At 67.7% G+C, this 17143-nt stretch overlaps 4 protein-coding genes across 4 annotated transcripts; 3 read left to right on the top strand and 1 right to left on the bottom strand.

Moving 5' to 3' along the window:
* Positions 1-129: 129 nt before the first annotated feature.
* Positions 130-2532, top strand: OXR (oxidoreductase; the record flags this gene model as incomplete). Its single annotated transcript, XM_005766178.1, has 8 exons — positions 130-504; positions 802-993; positions 1029-1202; positions 1274-1435; positions 1511-1713; positions 1775-2009; positions 2115-2329; positions 2412-2532. The coding sequence occupies 8 exons, from the start codon at positions 130-132 to the stop codon at positions 2530-2532; spliced, it is 1677 nt and encodes a 558-aa protein (XP_005766235.1).
* Positions 2533-4106: 1574 nt separating this feature from the next.
* Positions 4107-4883, top strand: EMIHUDRAFT_212313 (hypothetical protein; the record flags this gene model as incomplete). The annotated part of the gene is made up of 3 exons (XM_005766177.1): positions 4107-4438; positions 4577-4690; positions 4868-4883. 3 exons carry the CDS (start codon positions 4107-4109, stop codon positions 4881-4883), a joined length of 462 nt encoding a protein of 153 aa, XP_005766234.1.
* A 1836-nt stretch (positions 4884-6719) lies between these two features.
* EMIHUDRAFT_212311 (hypothetical protein) lies at positions 6720-10180 on the top strand (the record flags this gene model as incomplete). The annotated part of the gene is made up of 12 exons (XM_005766176.1): positions 6720-6857; positions 6997-7107; positions 7236-7302; positions 7462-7572; positions 7998-8114; positions 8393-8490; positions 8737-8802; positions 8876-9065; positions 9198-9273; positions 9395-9485; positions 9594-9878; positions 10046-10180. 12 exons carry the CDS (start codon positions 6720-6722, stop codon positions 10178-10180), a joined length of 1485 nt encoding a protein of 494 aa, XP_005766233.1.
* Positions 10181-12155: 1975 nt separating this feature from the next.
* On the bottom strand, positions 12156-17099 carry EMIHUDRAFT_212309 (hypothetical protein; the record flags this gene model as incomplete). Its single annotated transcript, XM_005766175.1, has 17 exons — positions 12156-12386; positions 12781-12873; positions 13024-13149; positions 13380-13592; positions 13749-13853; positions 14119-14739; positions 14851-14971; positions 15162-15247; positions 15310-15434; positions 15512-15704; positions 15897-16000; positions 16040-16198; positions 16327-16360; positions 16441-16657; positions 16784-16832; positions 16945-16996; positions 17070-17099. 17 exons carry the CDS (start codon positions 17097-17099, stop codon positions 12156-12158), a joined length of 2559 nt encoding a protein of 852 aa, XP_005766232.1.
* Between the last annotated feature and the right edge of the window lie 44 nt (positions 17100-17143).

Below are 17143 nucleotides of genomic sequence, written 5' to 3'. Positions count from 1 at the left end.
AATCGTCTAAAGTATAACCCTTGCTTCCGCCTTGCTCACAAAATCGGGAAAAGAAAAACTCGCACGAGCGAGGCTGGCTGCCGCCGCAGCACGAGCCGAGAGCTTTCTGTTTTGCAAGAGACCACACCCATGAAGGCTCGCGCCATCGTCCTACTGGACCTCGACTACTTCTACTGCCAAGTCGAGATGCTCCGCAACGGGCTTCCGGCGGAGCGGCCAGTCGCCGTAACCCAAAAGTTCCTCGTCGTGACATGCAACTACCCTGCTCGTTCCTCGGGTGTTGCAAAACTGATGCGGACGACGGAGGCCGTAGCTCGCTGCCCCGATTTGCGGCTGATAGCCGGTGAGGACCTGACGCCGTATCGCGAGGCGTCTGATGAGGCGATGCAGGCGCTTCGCGCCTTTGGGCCGGTGCAGCGAGTCGGTCTGGACGAGTTCTTCATCGACGTCACAGCTGTGGCCGAGGCGCGTGCTAGCGCTGGCGCCTGGGCGCCAGGCACGCACGTCCACACCGCCGCGCAGGGCACGACCACGGCAGAAGCTCTCGCTCGCACGGGCACCGCCTACCGCCCGATGGACCTGCGGGCAGCGAGCAGCGGCAGCGGCGGCAGCAACAGTGGCGGCGGTAGCAGCAACAAAAGCGGCAGCGACAGTAGCAGTGGCAGTGGTGGCGGCAGTAGCGGCAGCAGTAGCGGCAGCAGTAGCAGCGGCGGCGGCGGCGGCGGCGGTGGCGGCGGCGGCGGCGGAGGCGGCGGCGGCGGGCTCGACTTGCTCCGTGCGGCGTCTGCGGTGGCGGCGGAGGCGCGCGCCGCCGTCCGCCGCGCAACGGGTCTGACCAGCTCCGCCGGCGTCGCGCACAACAAGCTGCTCGCCAAGCTCGCAGCCTCGCTGCACAAGCCGGACGCGCAGACCGCGCTGCCCGCCTCCGAGGCGAGCGCGTTCGTCGCGCCGCTGCCGCTGCGCGCGCTGCCCGGCGTCGGCGCGCGCAGCGCGGTCCTTGCAATACTGTCCTCTCGACCCCGTCCCAGAACTGCGTCCCCTTGCGGCGCGTAGGCGCTCGCGCGGCGGCGGCGCTGCACGCCACCGGCTGCACCACGGTGGCGGAGGCGCGAGAGGCGGGGCTGGCGGCGCTGCAGCGCGCGCTCGGCGCCGCCGCAGGGCGGAGGCTGGCGGCGCAGTGCGAGGGGGCGTGCGCCGAGCCGGTGGAGGAGGAGAGCGGGCCGCCGCTGAGGGGAGGAGTCGTCAGTGGAGTGGGGCGCCCGTCGTGGATTAGGTCAAGGAGAGCGGGCCGCCGCTCTCGGTGACGGTGGAGGACTCGTTCAAAGCGGCGCACTCGGTGGAGGCGCTGCGGCTGGTGCTGCAGGTGCTCGCGCCGGACCTGCGGCGGAGGCTAGCGGACGAGGCGGCGTCGCGCGGCGCCTCCGCCGTCGAGGGCGTGGACGGCGTCTCTTCACAGCCCTCCTGGTGTGAACAGGCGGCGTCGCGCGGCCGCTTTGCGAGCTCGCTACAGGTGCGGTGGCGGCACCATGGAACACGCACGATGCAGAACCCGACCGGCGAGCGCGACGCGTCGGTGGCGCCGCGCGGCCCTCTCTGCGTCAGTCGCTCGTGCGCCATGCCGTCGGGCGCCAGCGGGGAGCGAGGCGCCGCCGCCATCGCCGCCGCTGCTGAGGCGGTCCTGCGCGCGAACTTGCGGCCGCCCCAACCCTCACGGTCGTTGCCCTCTCGGCTGCACATCTCGGCTACATCTCGGCTGCGTCTCGGTGCTGCGTAGGCCGCCGTTCCACCTGACGCTGCTCGCCCTCTCCGCCACCAAGTTTGCGCGGGCGGGAGGGCTGCAGGCGGGCGGGCTACGCGACGCGGCGGGCTCGCGCGGAGCTATTGCCGGCGAGAAGGGCGCATCGCCACAGGCGAAGCAGGCGGCGGCGGCGCATCGAGATTTCCGCTCGGGGTATCAGCTGGGCCAGGGCTCTCCGGTGGTGCTGATGAGCAAGGCGGAGGAGAGGCGCGTGCGGGAGGAGGAGGCGGCTCGGGCGGGGGCGGCGGCGGCGGCGGCGGCGGCGGCGGGTCGGGGAGGGGCGGCCAGCGGGGAGGCGGGCGGCGTGGCCCTCGAGGACTGGAGCGAGTGGGCGTGGGAGGGCGGCGGGGAGGAGGAGCTGTGCGGCGGCGACGAGGAGGCTGGCGGCGCAGAGCCGCACGACGTGGGCCCCTGCTTCCCCTCCCCGCGGGAGCTGGGGGCACGGAGCCCGAGCGGAGAGGCGGGAGCGAACGAGGCGCAGGAGGCAGGGTCGGCCGAGGCGGCCGAGGCGGCCGAGGCGGCGGATTGGGGGTGCGACGCGTGCACTTTTCTCAACCCCCCCGGCCGGCAGAGCTGCGAGATGTGTGGCACCCGCCGGGGAGGGTCGCCGCAGGCTCGCGGGCAGGAACCACCTGCCCACGCGGAGCGAGGTGGCGCCAGCGGCGCGCGGAGGCCGGGAAAGCGCGATCGAGGACACAGCGACCACAAGGGAGTGCCGCCGCCACGGCAGCTGACGCTGAGGCATTTTCTAGTGTGAGAGGGCGACTCTGCGAGTGCCCGCTCTCCTCTGGTCACGCCCCTCTCCCTGTGTTGCGATTCTCTCTTCCAATGTCTGCTAAAGAATTTTTGTTCCTTCGCGCGATGTCCTATGTCCACACCACCGCGGCGCCGCTCCCGCCGCCTCGCCAAAACCGCCGCCGCGGCGCCCTCGCCAAGCTCGCCGCCGCCCGCCCGCCTCCTCGACCTCCCCACGGAGCTCCTCGTGCGCACCCTCTCCCGCTGCGACCCCGCCGACATCGCTCGCGTCGCGGCCGTCTCGCTGCTCTTTTACCTATGAGTTGGCAGCCACGCATCCATACTCGAGAGCGCCGTGAGCGTGTCGGCTGGAATGTCTCACAGCCTCGCCGCACCGCCGACGGCTCCGTCTGGAGCTGGGGCCTTGGAGGCTCTGGTTGCTTTGGCCACGGCGACCAGCAGAACCAGCTGCTGCCAAAGAAGGTCGAGACCTTTGTCGGCCAGCGCGTCGTCGCTCTGTTGGCTGGATACGACCACAGCCTTGCCCTCACCGCCGACGGAGCTGTCTGGAGCTGGGGTTGGGGATACTATGCCCAGCTCGGCCACGGCGACCAGCAGAACCAGCTGCTGCCGAAGAAGGTCGAGGCCTTTGTTGGGCAGCGCGTCGTCGCTGTGTCGCCTGGACAGCGCCACAGCCTCGCCCTCACCGCCGACGGCGCCCTCTGGAGCTGGGGCTATGGAGGCGTTGGCCAGTTGGGCCACGGCGACCAGCAGAACCAGCTGCTGCCGAAGAAGGTCGAGGCCTTTGTCGGCCAGCCCGTTGTCGCTGTGTCGGCTGGAGGCAACCACAGCCTCGCCCTCACCGCCGACGGCGCCCTCTGGAGCTGGGGCTATGGAGACGATGGCCAGCTGGGCCACGGCGACCGGCAGCACCAGCTGCCGCTCAAGACGATCGAGGCCTTTGTTGGGCCGCGCATCGTCGCTGTGTCGGCTGGAGGCTTCCACAGCTTCGCCCTCACCGCCGACGGTGCTGTCTGGAGCTGGGGCGCTGGAGCCTCTGCCAAGTTGGGCCACGGCGACGGGCAGCACCAGCTGCTGCCCAAGAAGATCGAGGCGTTGGCGGGGCGGCGCGTCGTCATACTGTTTGCTGGAGGCGGGCACAGCCTCGCCAGCACCGCCGACGGCGCCGTGTTCACCTGGGGCAAGGGGGAAAGCGGCTGCCTTGGCCACGGGGTGGACCTGTCGGACCAGCTGATGCCCAAGAAGATCGAGGCGTGGGGGCAGTGAGGTATGGGGGGGTTCTGCACGGCGGGCCGTTTAGTGGCTCAGCTGCACTAAGAGGAGCTTGTTGGAGTCGATCAGCCCGCGCGGTGTGCGGCGGGTGTGAGAGCATGTGTGCGGAAGCGCGTCGGGTCGTAATGCCATGTTGGAATCCGGCAATGTGGTGGGGTCGAAGCCCTTCCCGTCGCCGCTCAGCAGTCGGAGGCGGGTGTGCCGGCAGTTGGCAGTGGCAGCTACGTGTACGAGTCGCCTCTCATCGAGCAGGGGCACGGTTCTCCTCGGCGGGACCAAGATGGAGTTTGGCTTCGCGCTTCGCCAGCAGTTCTTTCACAAGAGCATGATGCTGCTGTTGCAGCACGACGAGAGCTTCACCAAGGGCATCATACTCAACCGGCCTAGCGCGCTCGAGGTCCAGGGTGGCGGCCACGGCCAGGTCGCCGAGGGAGGTCTCTTCGTCGGAGCTGCCGCGGCGAAGGGAGAGCTCGAGATCAACGCGCTGCACTCGCTCGACCATCCCCGAGCGGACGAGCTGTCGACGCGCGTTATCAAGGGCGTGTCCTACACGAGCCTCGAGGGCGCAAAGGAGCTGGTCGCGGCGGGCGGCGCGACGAAGGTGACTTTTGGGTCTGCGCGGGCTACTCTGGGTGGGCGCCGGGGCAGCTTCAGATGGAGTGTGACGATCGTGGCTCTTGGTGCCTGACCCTACCTCTTGCAGCCCACCTCGCCCTCGCTCGCCCTCGCCTCACCCTCCTCGCCTCCCAGGTACATGGCCTCCGCCGACAGTGGCACGCTGCTCAAGGAGCTCTTGCGGCAGGCGAGCGCGCTGCCGCCGCCGTCGGAGGGAGCGGCGGCCGTGGGCGACAACGGCATCAGCACGTGTGGGCCGCTCTCATGCGCGGCATCGGTAGAGAGGCGGACGTGCTCAAGTCGGAGGGGACGCTCGAGGACCGAATGCTGGCGGAGTGGGTGCGGCCCCCCACACGCTGCAGCGCCCGCCCCCCCCGGTCCCGGTGCCGGTCCTTCAACCGCATCGCGCCGCCGATGCCGTGTTAGGCGCGTGCACACCTGATGCCCAAGCCGCCGTGGCCGACGCCGTCGACGCCGCCGCCGGCCGTCGAGGTGGGGTCCTCTGCACGGCAGTCTCCCCAGCCTCTGGCCGGCCAGCGGACCGCGCCATGCTTCGGGAGCAGTTCCTGCACAAGGCGGTGCGCCGGCTACGGGGCCACCTCCAACGCTCCGGGACTCCCTCTGCCCCCGCTGCCTGATGCCGCCGCCTGCGGCGATCCTTCGCAGGTGATGCTCGTGGTGTCCGAGGGGCGCGGCCCACTGAGTGCGTGCGTCCTCAACCGGCCGACGGCAAACGCGGTGGAGTTTCGACTGCTTGGCCGTCCGCGCAGGCGCCTTCCTTTTTGCGGTAGCAGCGAGCTCAGCGGCAAGTTCGGCGGACAGCTGTGGCTCTCGCACCGGCGAGACTTGGGCGGAGTGGCGGTCGGTGGTTCCGGCGTCTTTCGACTTTCTGGAGGCGAGGCGGCAGCCAAGCTCCAGTCTGGGCTGGCCGCTCCTTCTGACCTGCTACTTGTGAGCGGCACCGTCAAGTTTGAGCGCGCTGAGCTGGCGGGAATGCTGTCGGCGGGGGAGGCTCGGCTGGTGCTGCCCGACTCGCGGCCGCCGACCCTTTGGGAGCGCGCGTGGTCGCTGTCTCGCTGACAGAAGACACCGGCGAGGTGGGCGACGGAACGGAGGTGTGGTGGCTCGCCTCGCAGCCCAAAGGAGACCGGGGTGGAGCGCCTCGCCTCGCGCAAATGCGACCGTCCTCGCAGCCGACAGTCCACCGCCTGCTAAAGAAGCACTGCGACGAAACGACGAATGCGGCACCGGCGACGCATGGCATGCTGGTCATGACGCAGTTACAGGGTGTTGTGTGGCGTCAGAGACAGAGTGACTCTCTGTGTGTCAGGGATAGTCAGGGCCGTCCATCAGAGCTCCAGTAAGCTCGGAGACACCCCATTACTCGTCGCCCTGAATGGTTGCCCAGGTTGTGAGGGACACGATCCCGGCGTGAACACGCCGATCTGACAAAATCCCGAGTGCCTACCGCACGCGCCGCGTCGCGGCGCGTGCGGTGGGCTTTGTTTGAAGTTAAAAATCGAATCAGAGCGCCGTCGGCGCTGTCCCTCGTTTTCCTCCCACGGACCGCCCGTCCGGCACCGCTCCGGGACGCACGCCGGCGACATCTCTACAGCTCTACAGCGCTCTACACTCTACATCCTCTACACCCTCCCTCAGCGCGGGGGCCGCCCTTATTCACACCCCGTGGCCGTGCGCCGCGGAGCACTGTCCGAGTCCACTGCTGTGGACACTGCGGACCGCTGTGCGCGGAATGGCTCATGTGGAGCGATTCTAATGCCACCAATGCTGGTGGGCCTTGCGCATCACCGGACACCGCCTGGAGCGGTACATATGACGTCACATGGATGGAGCTGGCGCGCGCGCGTCAATCGTTTCTCGTCGACTGCTTGCCTCAATAAATAAACCCAAGGGAGGGATGGGAGGACGGCACACCGCCGCTTGGAGCACTTGGAGTGCGGTCATCAACCTCACGCCCAGGACCGGGGAGCAGAAAGAAAGAAGAAAACAGACGAGCCAAAGCAAGGAAGCGCATTCAGTCGCAATTCTTTTGTGGTGTACCTGTGTTAGTGCCAGTGCGCGCCAGTCCCGTGCCCAGTGTTGTGCGAGGGAGTTTTGTTCTAAAATTCTTTTGTGAGACCGGGCGAGAATTCTTTTGTGGGATGCGAGCGAGACTCGTGAGCCCCGAGCAACCGGTGTCCCCTCGCCCCTTGCTTTGTGATAGGCTTGGTGCCCGACCTTGCGACCGTCACGTGCAGACATTGGGCGACCGCTGCGTATGTCGGCAGAGTCAGCCACCGGGCAAACCGGGGCGGTGAGCACTGAAACCGGGGCGGTGAGCACTGACGCTTCGTACTCCGAGTCCAACTCCGGCAGAGGCACGCCCAACAAGGCGGACTCCAGCCTGCAGTGCGGCGTGTGCGGCCGCATCCTGAAATCAGCGGGCGCCCGCGCGACGCACAAGCTCCATTGCAGCGGCCAGGCGAATTACACTCACGAACCCACCCCACCCACAACCACCAGCACTCTCTCTGACACTGGCTCACCGACGGCAGGCGGGCGGGGAGGCAAAGCAGAACGGAGAGAACGCCCAAATCGACGCAGCACCGCTGCCGAGCCTGCCAAAGGGCCTCTCGCTCGACTCTGCCTGCTTTGCGCTCGGCTCTGTGGGAGGAGTCAAGCAGTGGTTCCATGCAGAGCTGCTGCGGCAACGCCAATCCACTGAGGCGCGCCAACCACCCCCTACCCACGCATGCCGTCCAGCCTCTCTGACGTGCAGACACCGTCCGGGCAGGGCAACCAGGGCAACGTGCTTCGCGTGCGCTACGTCTCGCGGCTCGACGGCCAGACCGGCTCCACCCGTGGCGCGCGCCTGATCCCGCGGCCACACCCGCCTCGGCTCCTCGCCCAGACGCCTCTCCTCGAGCCTTCCTTCGCGAGAGCACCTTCCTGCAGCCTTCCTGCAGCCTTCCTGCAGCCACCCTCCTTCCTCGAGCCTCCCTCGCACCGTCGGTAACTAGGTGCGGACGTGCTGCCGTGGCCTCGTGAGACGTGGGTCACTCTCGCCGCGGCGCGGGCGACGCGGCCGGAGGACAAGGGAGCCTCCTCCACCCCCGCCAAGCGCGACCGCGGTCCGCCGGTCAGCTACACTCCGTCAGGCGGCGGCGGCGGCGGCGGCGGCGGCGGTGGCGGCGGCGGCGGTGGCGGCGGAGTGGCGCGGCAGCCGTCGCTGGCGCGGCAGCCGTCGCGGTCGTCGAAAGCTGGCAGCGGCAAGGGTGCCGCGGGCGGTGGTGGAGGCAGCGGCGGCGGCGGCGAGAGTGGCGGGAGGGGGGGGGGGGGCAGCATGGTTGAAAAGGGGGCAAATTTTTGGGGGGGAAAGCTTGCCAAGGCCCCCCAGGGGGGGTTGGGAAAGGCCTGTCTACGGGGTGGAGGATTTCCCCCCCCGGAGGAGAAAAAAGGGGGGGCCCCCCCCCCCCCCCCCCCCCCCCCCCCGCGCGCGCGCGCGTGCTTGTGAGAGAGGGCGGCTGCAGCTCTGCCGGGCGACCTGTCTGCTTAGGCGCGACAGAGTACCTCGTCCGGTGGTCTGGCTTCGGCGCGGGCGACGACACGTGGGAGGCGGCATCCAACATCCTCGACGCGCGCCTCATCGCGGCCTTCGAGCGCTCGCGCGCCGGTGCGGCTGCCAGACAGCGACGCGTGCCAGACAGCGGCGTAACAGCAGCGGTGCGTGTGTGATCAGGTCCGGCCGGCGGCGGCGGCGGGTCGGGCGGCCGTGGCAAAGGGGAGGCGGCCGCGCCGCCACCGCCGCTCGGGTCGTGTGTGAGCCCGCCCCCTCGGCTCGGCAGCCCGGGCGGCGACGGCAGCGGGCTGCGCAGCCCAACGACGCCGTCGTCGCGCTCGTTTCTCAAGAACCGTCTCCAGTTCTCCGTCCCGCTCGGCCGCGACCACCAGGCCAGTGCCTCGCGCAGAGAGACATGTGCATGTGCATGTGCATGTGCATGTGCATGTGCCTCGCGCAGAGAGACACGAGCCTCGCGCGGAGAGACACGGTCCTCGCCGGCCAACCCCCCCTCCCCCCCCCGGGCCGCCGCCGCCGCCGCTCTCTCCCTCCCTCCCCGCCTCGCAACAACATTCTTCCGCCTTGCGTGCCCCTCGCCAGGCCGATTTGCCGCCCGAGCCGCCTCAAGAGCCCGAGCGGCTGTCGCCGGCAGAGCTGCACCGCGAGGCGAGCACGCGCCCGCGGGCTCGATCTCGGCCGCATCTCGGCGATGTGCTTTGCTGTGTCTCCCCGCTAGGCGTGCCGCGAGACAGCTGCGCTCCTCACCGCCGCCGCGCACGGACCGTCCAACGCCTTCGCCTACGTCCCCGCCGCCTCTCGACCGAGCTGCCGCTGCCGGGACGTCTCCGCGGAGCCTTCCCCGAGCTTTCGCATAGGTCGCTCCCGCCTTCGACGAGCTCGGCCTCTTTGCGCGCGCGCCGCTGCGTCCGGGGCAGCTAATCGCCGAGTACGGCGGCCCGCGGCTGCCCGTGCAGTCCTTTTTGCGAAACACCGCGAGGGCGCTCGTCATCCCGGCGGCGGGCGCGCGGCAGCGGGACACGTCCAAGACGCGCATCCGCGACACATGTTGCACATCTCCGCGACACACATGTCCACGACACGTCCACGGTGCTTGCAGCTCTTCCGCGACACAACACATTTGCACGGCGCTGCGTCATCTTGCAGCCATGAGGAGCGACGCCCAGCCACGACGAGCAGGTGCCAACGAGCCGACCTTCATCGACGGCCTGTGGGAGAATTGCCCCTTCCGCGGCTCGGCCCTCTTCCCCGCGGCGTACGTCGGCGTCTCGGCGCAGCCAAACGCGCGGATAGAGCGGCGCGCCACCTTCCCCTCGCGAGCCGCGCACAGCCCGCGCCCCCCGCACCTGCCGACCGCTCGGCTCTCGCGCCGCAAGGTGGCCAGCGAGCGAGCCAGGCGCGAACGACCTGCCGGACCGGATGTGGCTCATCGCCTCCGAGGAGATCGCGGCCGGCGGCGAGATCCGGGTGCGCCTCGCGGAGTCGGCGACAACCATTTCCCATCCCCCCGAGCCGAGCCCGCGGCTGCGCGCGCAGGTGAATTAAATGAAAGGTGGTAATTAAATGCGCGCGCAGGTGGACCTGAAGACGTTCGACGGGGGGCGCCGCGGCACCAAGCGGAGCGAGCCGGCGTGGCGGAAGCTGCGGCTGCGGCCTCCGCCTCCGGGCGGCGAGGAGCCGACGTTTGGCCGACCGGCGGCCAAGCTTCGCCGGCTGTGCGACGGGGCCTCCTCCACAGTGTCGGGCGAGGCGGAGGACGAGGACGGCTTCGAGTCGGACTCGGAGCAGTACGTGCGGGCCGTGCCGTCCCCGCTGCCGTGGGAGGGGCCTGCCGGCGGCGACGCGCGGCTGCGGCGGCTCGTGCCTCCCCTGCAGAGGGCGGGCGCCACCCCTCGCCCCACCTCCAAAGCCCCTCCTCCAGCCCCTCCTCCTCCAGCCCCCTAGCCTCGCCTCTCCCCCTGCCCGCCCCCTGCCCGCCCGCTGCCCGAGCCACGCCGAGCCGAGGGCCGTGCCTCCCCTTGTGCCAGGTCGGCCCCAGCCTGAGCGACCACGCGTTTGGCCTCGTCGCGACCCATCTGCCCGGCCGCACCGGAGCAGAGTGCGCATCGCGCTGGGCGCTGCTGCGCGGCGCGCCCGCTGCCAGGAGCAAAAGCGCTAAGTGAGGATAGCCGAGACGGGGACGGGGGACGGGGGGATTCCACGCAGGGACAGGCGTTGGGCCTCCTCGATCTCTCGCTTCAACATCGCCGCGGCCTACAGAGCCACACCTACAGCTGTAGAGGGTGTGCTGAGGCGTGAGGGCCGTTGGCAGATGGCACAGCATCGGGCCATCGCTTTGCACATATACCATCCTGCTTTCCACTTCATTCAGAGTACTTAACACTTGAATACTGACGCCGAGAGCAACAAGTGTGCTGAAACATATATGGCTTTTGGGGATTGGCATTGGGGAGCCCCAGCTACCAGCTACCAGCCGTACCACGTAACCAGCTTCGCGGCCGGGCGCGCCCGAGGGCAGCGCTCGTTGTTACGTCTTGCGCATCGATTAACGACGGTCCCCGCTGGTTGCGGATGGGTCGCGTCCCGTCGTATTACGAGGAGGAAAAAAGTACGGCCGCCTCTTTTTTGTGTTGTGGCTTTTTTGTGATTGTGTCCGTCGGGGGGGGGGGGGGTGTGAAAAAGTAAATCGGACGCGCGACAACAATCCACGGCGGGGGACTGGTGTGACATTTTTTCTGTGAAAACGTTGAACCTGAAAAACCCTGCGGCCTGACACACGCACGCTGCCACGCCCGATTTCAAAAGAATTAAGTTCGCCAACGTTTGCTTTCAAAAAAAGCGCATAACTGTATAGGTACAAGGTCCGTGAAGCGGTGTAGAGAGATCGTTTAGCCACTGGTCTCTCTACTGCACTCCCTCTAGGGAGGCTGTGAGGGTCCGCCAGGGAACCACCGATCCAATCTTCTCACTCTCTCTCATCAAAACATTACAGAGCTGACATATGCGCACCCCAGTCTTCTTGACCTTCATGGTACATGGACTTGTGCTCGGTGACGAACTTGACAAACCAAAGCCGATCACTGTTGGCATCGAGAGCTTAGCCAGGAACGCGGGCGTAGTGGGCTTGAACCGGAAGGTTTCGGAATCGGACCTCGTGTAGGAAAAAGTGTGGATCTTCGCGCTCACACGTCGTAACCTGCATGGTTTGTGACGTATATGCCGTGGTAGTCACATTCAACCGCCTTGCCCGGACCCCGATTGAAGTATGACTGTGCGTAGGAGTCAAGAAAGACATACGATTCAATTCGATTACAAAATAACTCTATTCCAACCTCTATCTATCCCATCCTCGAACTCGGCCAGAGGGCACTCTACTCGCGTGCCCAGCTCAGGTCCAAGAGGCAGTCGGCAGCGCGTCGAAGCTTTGCGACTGGCGGGGTGAGTGGTGGCGTTTCGTACTGGTCGTGACCGCGCTTCAGATGGCCGCGGCCACACTTCGGCTCCACATCGCGTAGGATCACGATCTTCAGCACGCGTGCCGCTCTGTCTCTCTCACCAACCGTTCGGGCGCTTTGGAGGAGAGCAATGACCTCGTCGATGCGGCCCATGCCGCTCTTGCTCAGCTCATTGCTCAGCATTGCAGCGCTGGGCACTTTGCACCACAGCGATGCCTTCTCATCACTCTCAGGCACACTCTCAGGCACACACGACGACCACCGTGCCATCGGCAAAGCCGCTGTTTCGCAACTCGTGCAAGGCCCGAATGGCGTGCCTCTCGCAATTCTTCTTTTGTGGTGAGCCGGTGTGTGCCAGTCCGCGCCAGTCCGCGCCCTTGTCGTGCCAGTGTGCTGTGAGAGAGGCTTGTATTTAAGAATTCTTATCCCAAGCAGGGTTCCCAGGAGAAAACTAAAAAACGACAACAGCCCAATCCCCCCCCCCCCTAATCCTCCCTCCCTCCTTCCCTGCCCTGCCCTGCCCTCCCGACTCGCCTCCCCCGCGGCCTCTACCTGCCGCATATTAGACCGTCGATCTCGCGCGGCCCCCGCCCGCACACCACAGCACAGGTCTCGCTGTGACGCGTTATAAGCGCGGTTGCCGGGCACCTCTGTCCGGTCTCCGCTTCCCGTGTGGCACGCGCTATGCGTCGGCCGTCCAGTCGCCGGCGCGAGAGGCCCGCGGCGGGAGGATGTTGAACATGTCGCGGCTGGCTCGGCGAGCTCGGGCGACAAAGCTAGACTGCTGCGGCGGGTGCTGGGGCGAACGAGTCGGTTCGCCAAGTCCGCTGCCCTGGGACTCGGAGAGCAGAATGGAGGGCGGCGACGCGTGCAGCGACGGCGAGCGCCGCTCGAGGTCGAGGTGCTCCTCCGCCTTTATTGATAAGTATTAACTTGTCAATGAATCATACTCAGATCACTGCATCTCCAGGTGCTCCTTCGCCTCCGCGTCGTCGGGAGGGAGATGCTCGTGCCGCACCTAGTCTCGGGTCATCTCGGGTCATCTCGGCTGATCTCGGCTGATCTCGCGAGGTAGGTGCTCATGCCGCACCGGTGCGAAGGGCTCGCGGCGGACGGAGTCGCTGTGAAGCGCCGGGGGGGGGGGGGGGGGAGGGGGGGGGAAGGGGTCATATAGGAGGTGAATGTGCTGCCGTTGGCGACCGGAGAGCGGGGCAGCAGCCCCGATGGCAAGTGTCGCTGGGGCGGCGAAGGTGCGACGGAGAGGGCAGATCTCGGGCACTCTCGCGCCACTCTCTCGACCTGTACACGTAGCCGTGCTGCCCGGCCGGGTCGAAGCGGACGCGGTGCAGCACGTGCTCTGCAAACCGCTCCGCCATCTCGTCGTCATTCTCCGGGTGGGCCTAGAGGGAGACTGAGAGCCTCCGACGTGACCCGGAAGAGTCTCGCACGTGTCCCGGACGTGTATCTGGGAAGACTCTCTCGGGCGTGTCTCCGACGTGTCTCGGAAGTGTCTCGGCCTCGTCGAGCGGCGGCAGGAAGCGCTGCAGCACCGGCCCGCCCCCCGCGGCGTCGCTGCATGCGCGCGGGTCGTGGCCGAGCTGAGTGAGGAACGCCGCGCGCAAGTCGCTGATCCGCGTCGCGATCTCCTCGTCGCTGATCACGTGCGGCTTCCCGTCCTGCGAGGTGTCGAGCGAGGTGCGCTCAAGAGTCGGAGCATGCAGGGCAGACATGAGGGCAGATGCGGGGCTTGAGCCTGCGCCCAACACTGCGCCCAACACTGTGTGGCTCATCATCGAGAGGCTACTCCTGGGGCTACTCCCGTCCTCCCACGCTTCCGCGGCTAACCTCGGCTAGAACTCGGCGATTCTCGGCTATTCGTCTCCTCCCACACGCGCTTGCTCGCCACCGGCGCCGGAGCCCTTGCCACGGTGTGCCGCGCCGCCCACAGGGCTCCGAGCGATTTCCGCACCACGCCGGCCGCGGAAGCGGCGGCGGAAGCGGCCGACCCAGCCGAAGCAACGCCTCGCGAGCCCTCGCAGTCGCGGCTGGCGCGGGTCTGTCCTGCTGCGGCCGCGCCTCCTGCCGCGCCTTCTGCCTTGCCCTCCTCCTCCGAGCACCCCTGAGAGGTGCCCCCACAGCCTCCTCCAGAGCCTCCCTCCTCCCCGCCCTCCTCCCCGCCCTCCTCCCCGCCCTCCTCCCCGCCCTCCTCCCCGCCCTCCTCCCCGCCCTCCTCCTCGCCCTCCTCCTCGCCGCTGTGCGCCGGCCCCAAGTTCACCGAAGTCAGCGCCAGCTGCGTGGCTGAGGGGGACGGGTGGCCAATCGCCGCGTGTGCCCTCGCGCGCGAGACGCGGCTGTGTACTCGGTCCAGCATCAGGGCCGCCTGAGACCGGGCCGAGAGGAGCTGGAGATGAGCCGGGGGTGGGGGGTGGGGGGGGAGCTGGCGTGTCTGCCTCCCGCCCCTCCTCCGATTTGAGCAAGTCGCCGTGCCCGAGGAAGCTCGCCGGCCGGTCGGCGTGGCCTGCTCACAGCTGCAGGTGTGAAGAGGCGCCGCTCACACGTGCAGCGCAGCGGCGGTCGGTGCGGCAGAGGCCGAGGAAAGAGGCGGAGCGGCTGCTGCGCCCCGCCTTGCCCGCTGCGGGGCCGACGTGCCGCCCGTTGGGGCTCGGCTCGGGGAAGGAGGCGGGGCGGCCTATGCACACGAGGAAGCAGGCGGCTCTTGTGAGTGGGCCATTCGAGCAGTGGGCCCGGGGGCATGGGGGCGGGCGGCCGTTGTGTCCGAGCCCGAGGAAGCTGTGCGCTCGCTCGCGCGCCGTGTCGAGCACGTCGAGCGTGGTCGGCGTGGGGGTGCTCATGGCCGTGCCCGACCGCTCGCGGTAGGCGTCGTCGATGTGCGCGAGGAGCAGGGCGTCCTTGAGGTAAAACTCGTAGACGACGTCGTGCCCGCCCTTGACGTGCGCACCGTGCACGCGGAAGTCGATCACCTCGAGGTCGTGTTCGACGGCCACGTTGACCAGCTTCGACAGGAGGCCGAACTTTGCCGCGCACGAGATGTCGAGCGTGTAGTAGACGAAGTGCGGGTACCGCGTGTCGCCCCCTCCCTCCTCGTCCTCCACGGCGAGCTCCTTCTCGATGGCCCAGTTCCGCGCCCGGTCCGCCTTGCGGTCGTGCCACAGGCGCCAGCGCAGCGCCCACGGGCCGACGAAGACCGAGAGCAGGACCGCGAAGACGATCGATCCGAAGGTGTCCTCGTCGATGACGTTGTCGACCTACAGTAGTCAACAGAGCGCTCGTTGCTTCGTCACTCTCATCAGTCGGTGGTCCTCGTCGATGGCGTTGTCGACCTACAGTAGTCGACAGAGCGCTCGTTGCTTCGTCACTCTCATCAGTCGGTGGTCCTCGTCGATGGCGTTGTCGACCAGGCCCTGGAAGCCAGCGAGCAGCGAGATCTCGCCTGCTCCAACCAGTGGCGCCAAGTGAATCTGGCGGAGGAGAGGAGGCCTGCTCGCGAGGTCTCGAGGTCCCGCCCCAGACGGCCATGGCGAAGCCGGCGCGGAGGAAGTTTTGCAAGTCGTGCGAGCGGTGGTGCGCCGAGTAGTGGCTGACCGTGAAGCCGGTGGCGAACTTGCCTGTATACCCTCGGCGCGTCTCGGCTCATCCGGCTCTTCTCGGGACAGTGGGACAGTGGGACAGTGGCGGCGGCTTGCCGGCGATGGCGAGGAAGAAGAGGGCGCCGCGGCCGATAATCCTGCCCGTCCACATCGTGGCAACGGGCACCTGCTCACGCCACAGCTGTGCTGAGACGCTACTCACAGCTGCTGTGCGTCGGGGGCGGGCACCTCGAAGGCGATGGTGGCGCCGTAGAAGAGTCGGAGGAGCGAGTACTGGATGCGCTTGACTTGGTGCGCCCACACGTGGTGGACTGGGGCGATGCTGCAAAAGGAGAGGCCGGCGAGGAAGGCGCCTTTTGACTCACCACGAGGCGCCCATTACTTAAGGCCCCGAAGACTTTCAGAGGAGGGGCCGGCGCGAGGAGGGCACCGAGGAGGGGGAAGGTCTTCGTCCGGTGGCAGACCGCCATCAGGCCGACCGCCATCGCGCAGAGCAGCGAGGTGAGGACGACGTCGTGGTGGCGCTGCTGCACGCGCGGCAGCAGCTTCGACTCGACGAGGCGCGGCACAACGTCCACCGCGAGCCAGCCGACCCCCGCCAGCAGGAGGACCGACGAGAGCACCTGATCCATGCATGAGGGGGGGGGGGGGGGGGGGCTTGCTCTCAACCCCCCCAGGGGCTGGCCAGCGGGGGGAGGACCCACCAAAAAGCCCCCCCGCCCCAAATAGCTCCCCCCCCCCAAAACCGGGGCGGCGAGCACCTGCGGGAATGACTCATTGACTCTCATTGATGTCGAATGAGATCAGCAGCTCACACGCCCCCGAGGTGCGGCGCAGGGGTCGGCGAGCGCCTTGAGCTCGCCGAGGTTGATGAAGGCGATGATGTCGTCGACAACAGTGGCGAGCAGGACAAGCTGGCCTGTTCACAGCTGCACGTGTGAAGAGGCGCCCTTCGCACCTGTACGCTCTGCGGCGAGCAGGACGAGCTGGCCGAGGGGCGTGTTGAGCACATGCCCCATGTTCATCACCTTGGTCGCCACGCCGACGGCGGTTGGCATCGCCGCGATGGCGACGACGTACGCTGCTTCGGCCGAGAGGCCGACTGCGGTGGCGAGGCCTGCAGGAAGGCTCGGAGAAGGATGGGGGAAGGGTCCCAGCCGGGGGCGGAGAGGCCGACTGCGGTGGCGAGGCCAAAGGCGATCGCAAAGGGCAGCGCAGAGCCGAGGAGGGCGGCGCACAGCGCACGCGGCCCGTACGCGACGAGCATGTCGAGGTCGACCTAAGGGATTCCGAAAAGGTTCCGAGAAGGTGCGGGGAAGGTTCTCCTCACAGCACGTCGGCCTCAAGGCCACACGAGACCATCTCCAGGACGAGGCCGACCTGGCCGATCATCATGACCGCGTCGGGCTTCGGCACGAAGGAGGAGAGGCGCGGGCCGAGCACCATCCCGCAGAGGAGCTCGCCGGCCAGGCTAGGCAGCCACAGCGCCTCGGCCAGCTTCCCGCACGCCCACAGCGCAATGTAGAAGAGCGCAAACTGCTCAACATCGTTGAACGTGAACGGAATGTGGTGACCGCTGTGGTCGCCGCACGGGTCGTCCGAGGCAGAGCCCAGCCGCCGCCGCTCGTCACCGATCCGCTCGTCGCCACCATCACCGCCGAGCCGCTCGTCGCCACCATCGCCGCCGGTCAGCCAGCGCCACGTGAGCCGGCGCCAGCTCCTCAGATGCTGCGCCGATTCACGCTCAGCAACTGACGCGTCGTCGACGAGTCGTCGGCGAGTACAGTTTGGGGACGCGCCGCCCGCCCCCGCCGCGCAGGCAAGCGCCAGAAGCAGAGCACAAAACGTCAAAGTCGGCCGCACCATCAAAACACAGACCGAAGCGCCAGAAGCAGAGCACAGCACAGAGAAGCTTCTGGTGACCCGCCGTCACAAAAAGAATTTTGCAATCTCCCTGGCACAACACTGGGCACGGGACTGGCGCGCACTGGCACTAACACAAAAAGAATTTCCGCCATCGGGTTGTCTTTCTTTCTTTCTTTTTCTTCGGGTTATTTAAAAA

This window comes from Emiliania huxleyi, assembly GCF_000372725.1.
Source record: "Emiliania huxleyi CCMP1516 unplaced genomic scaffold EMIHUscaffold_52, whole genome shotgun sequence".
In the NCBI taxonomy this organism is placed as follows: Eukaryota; Haptophyta; order Isochrysidales; family Noelaerhabdaceae; genus Emiliania; species Emiliania huxleyi.
This window is presented reverse-complemented; position numbering and strand designations above follow the sequence as displayed.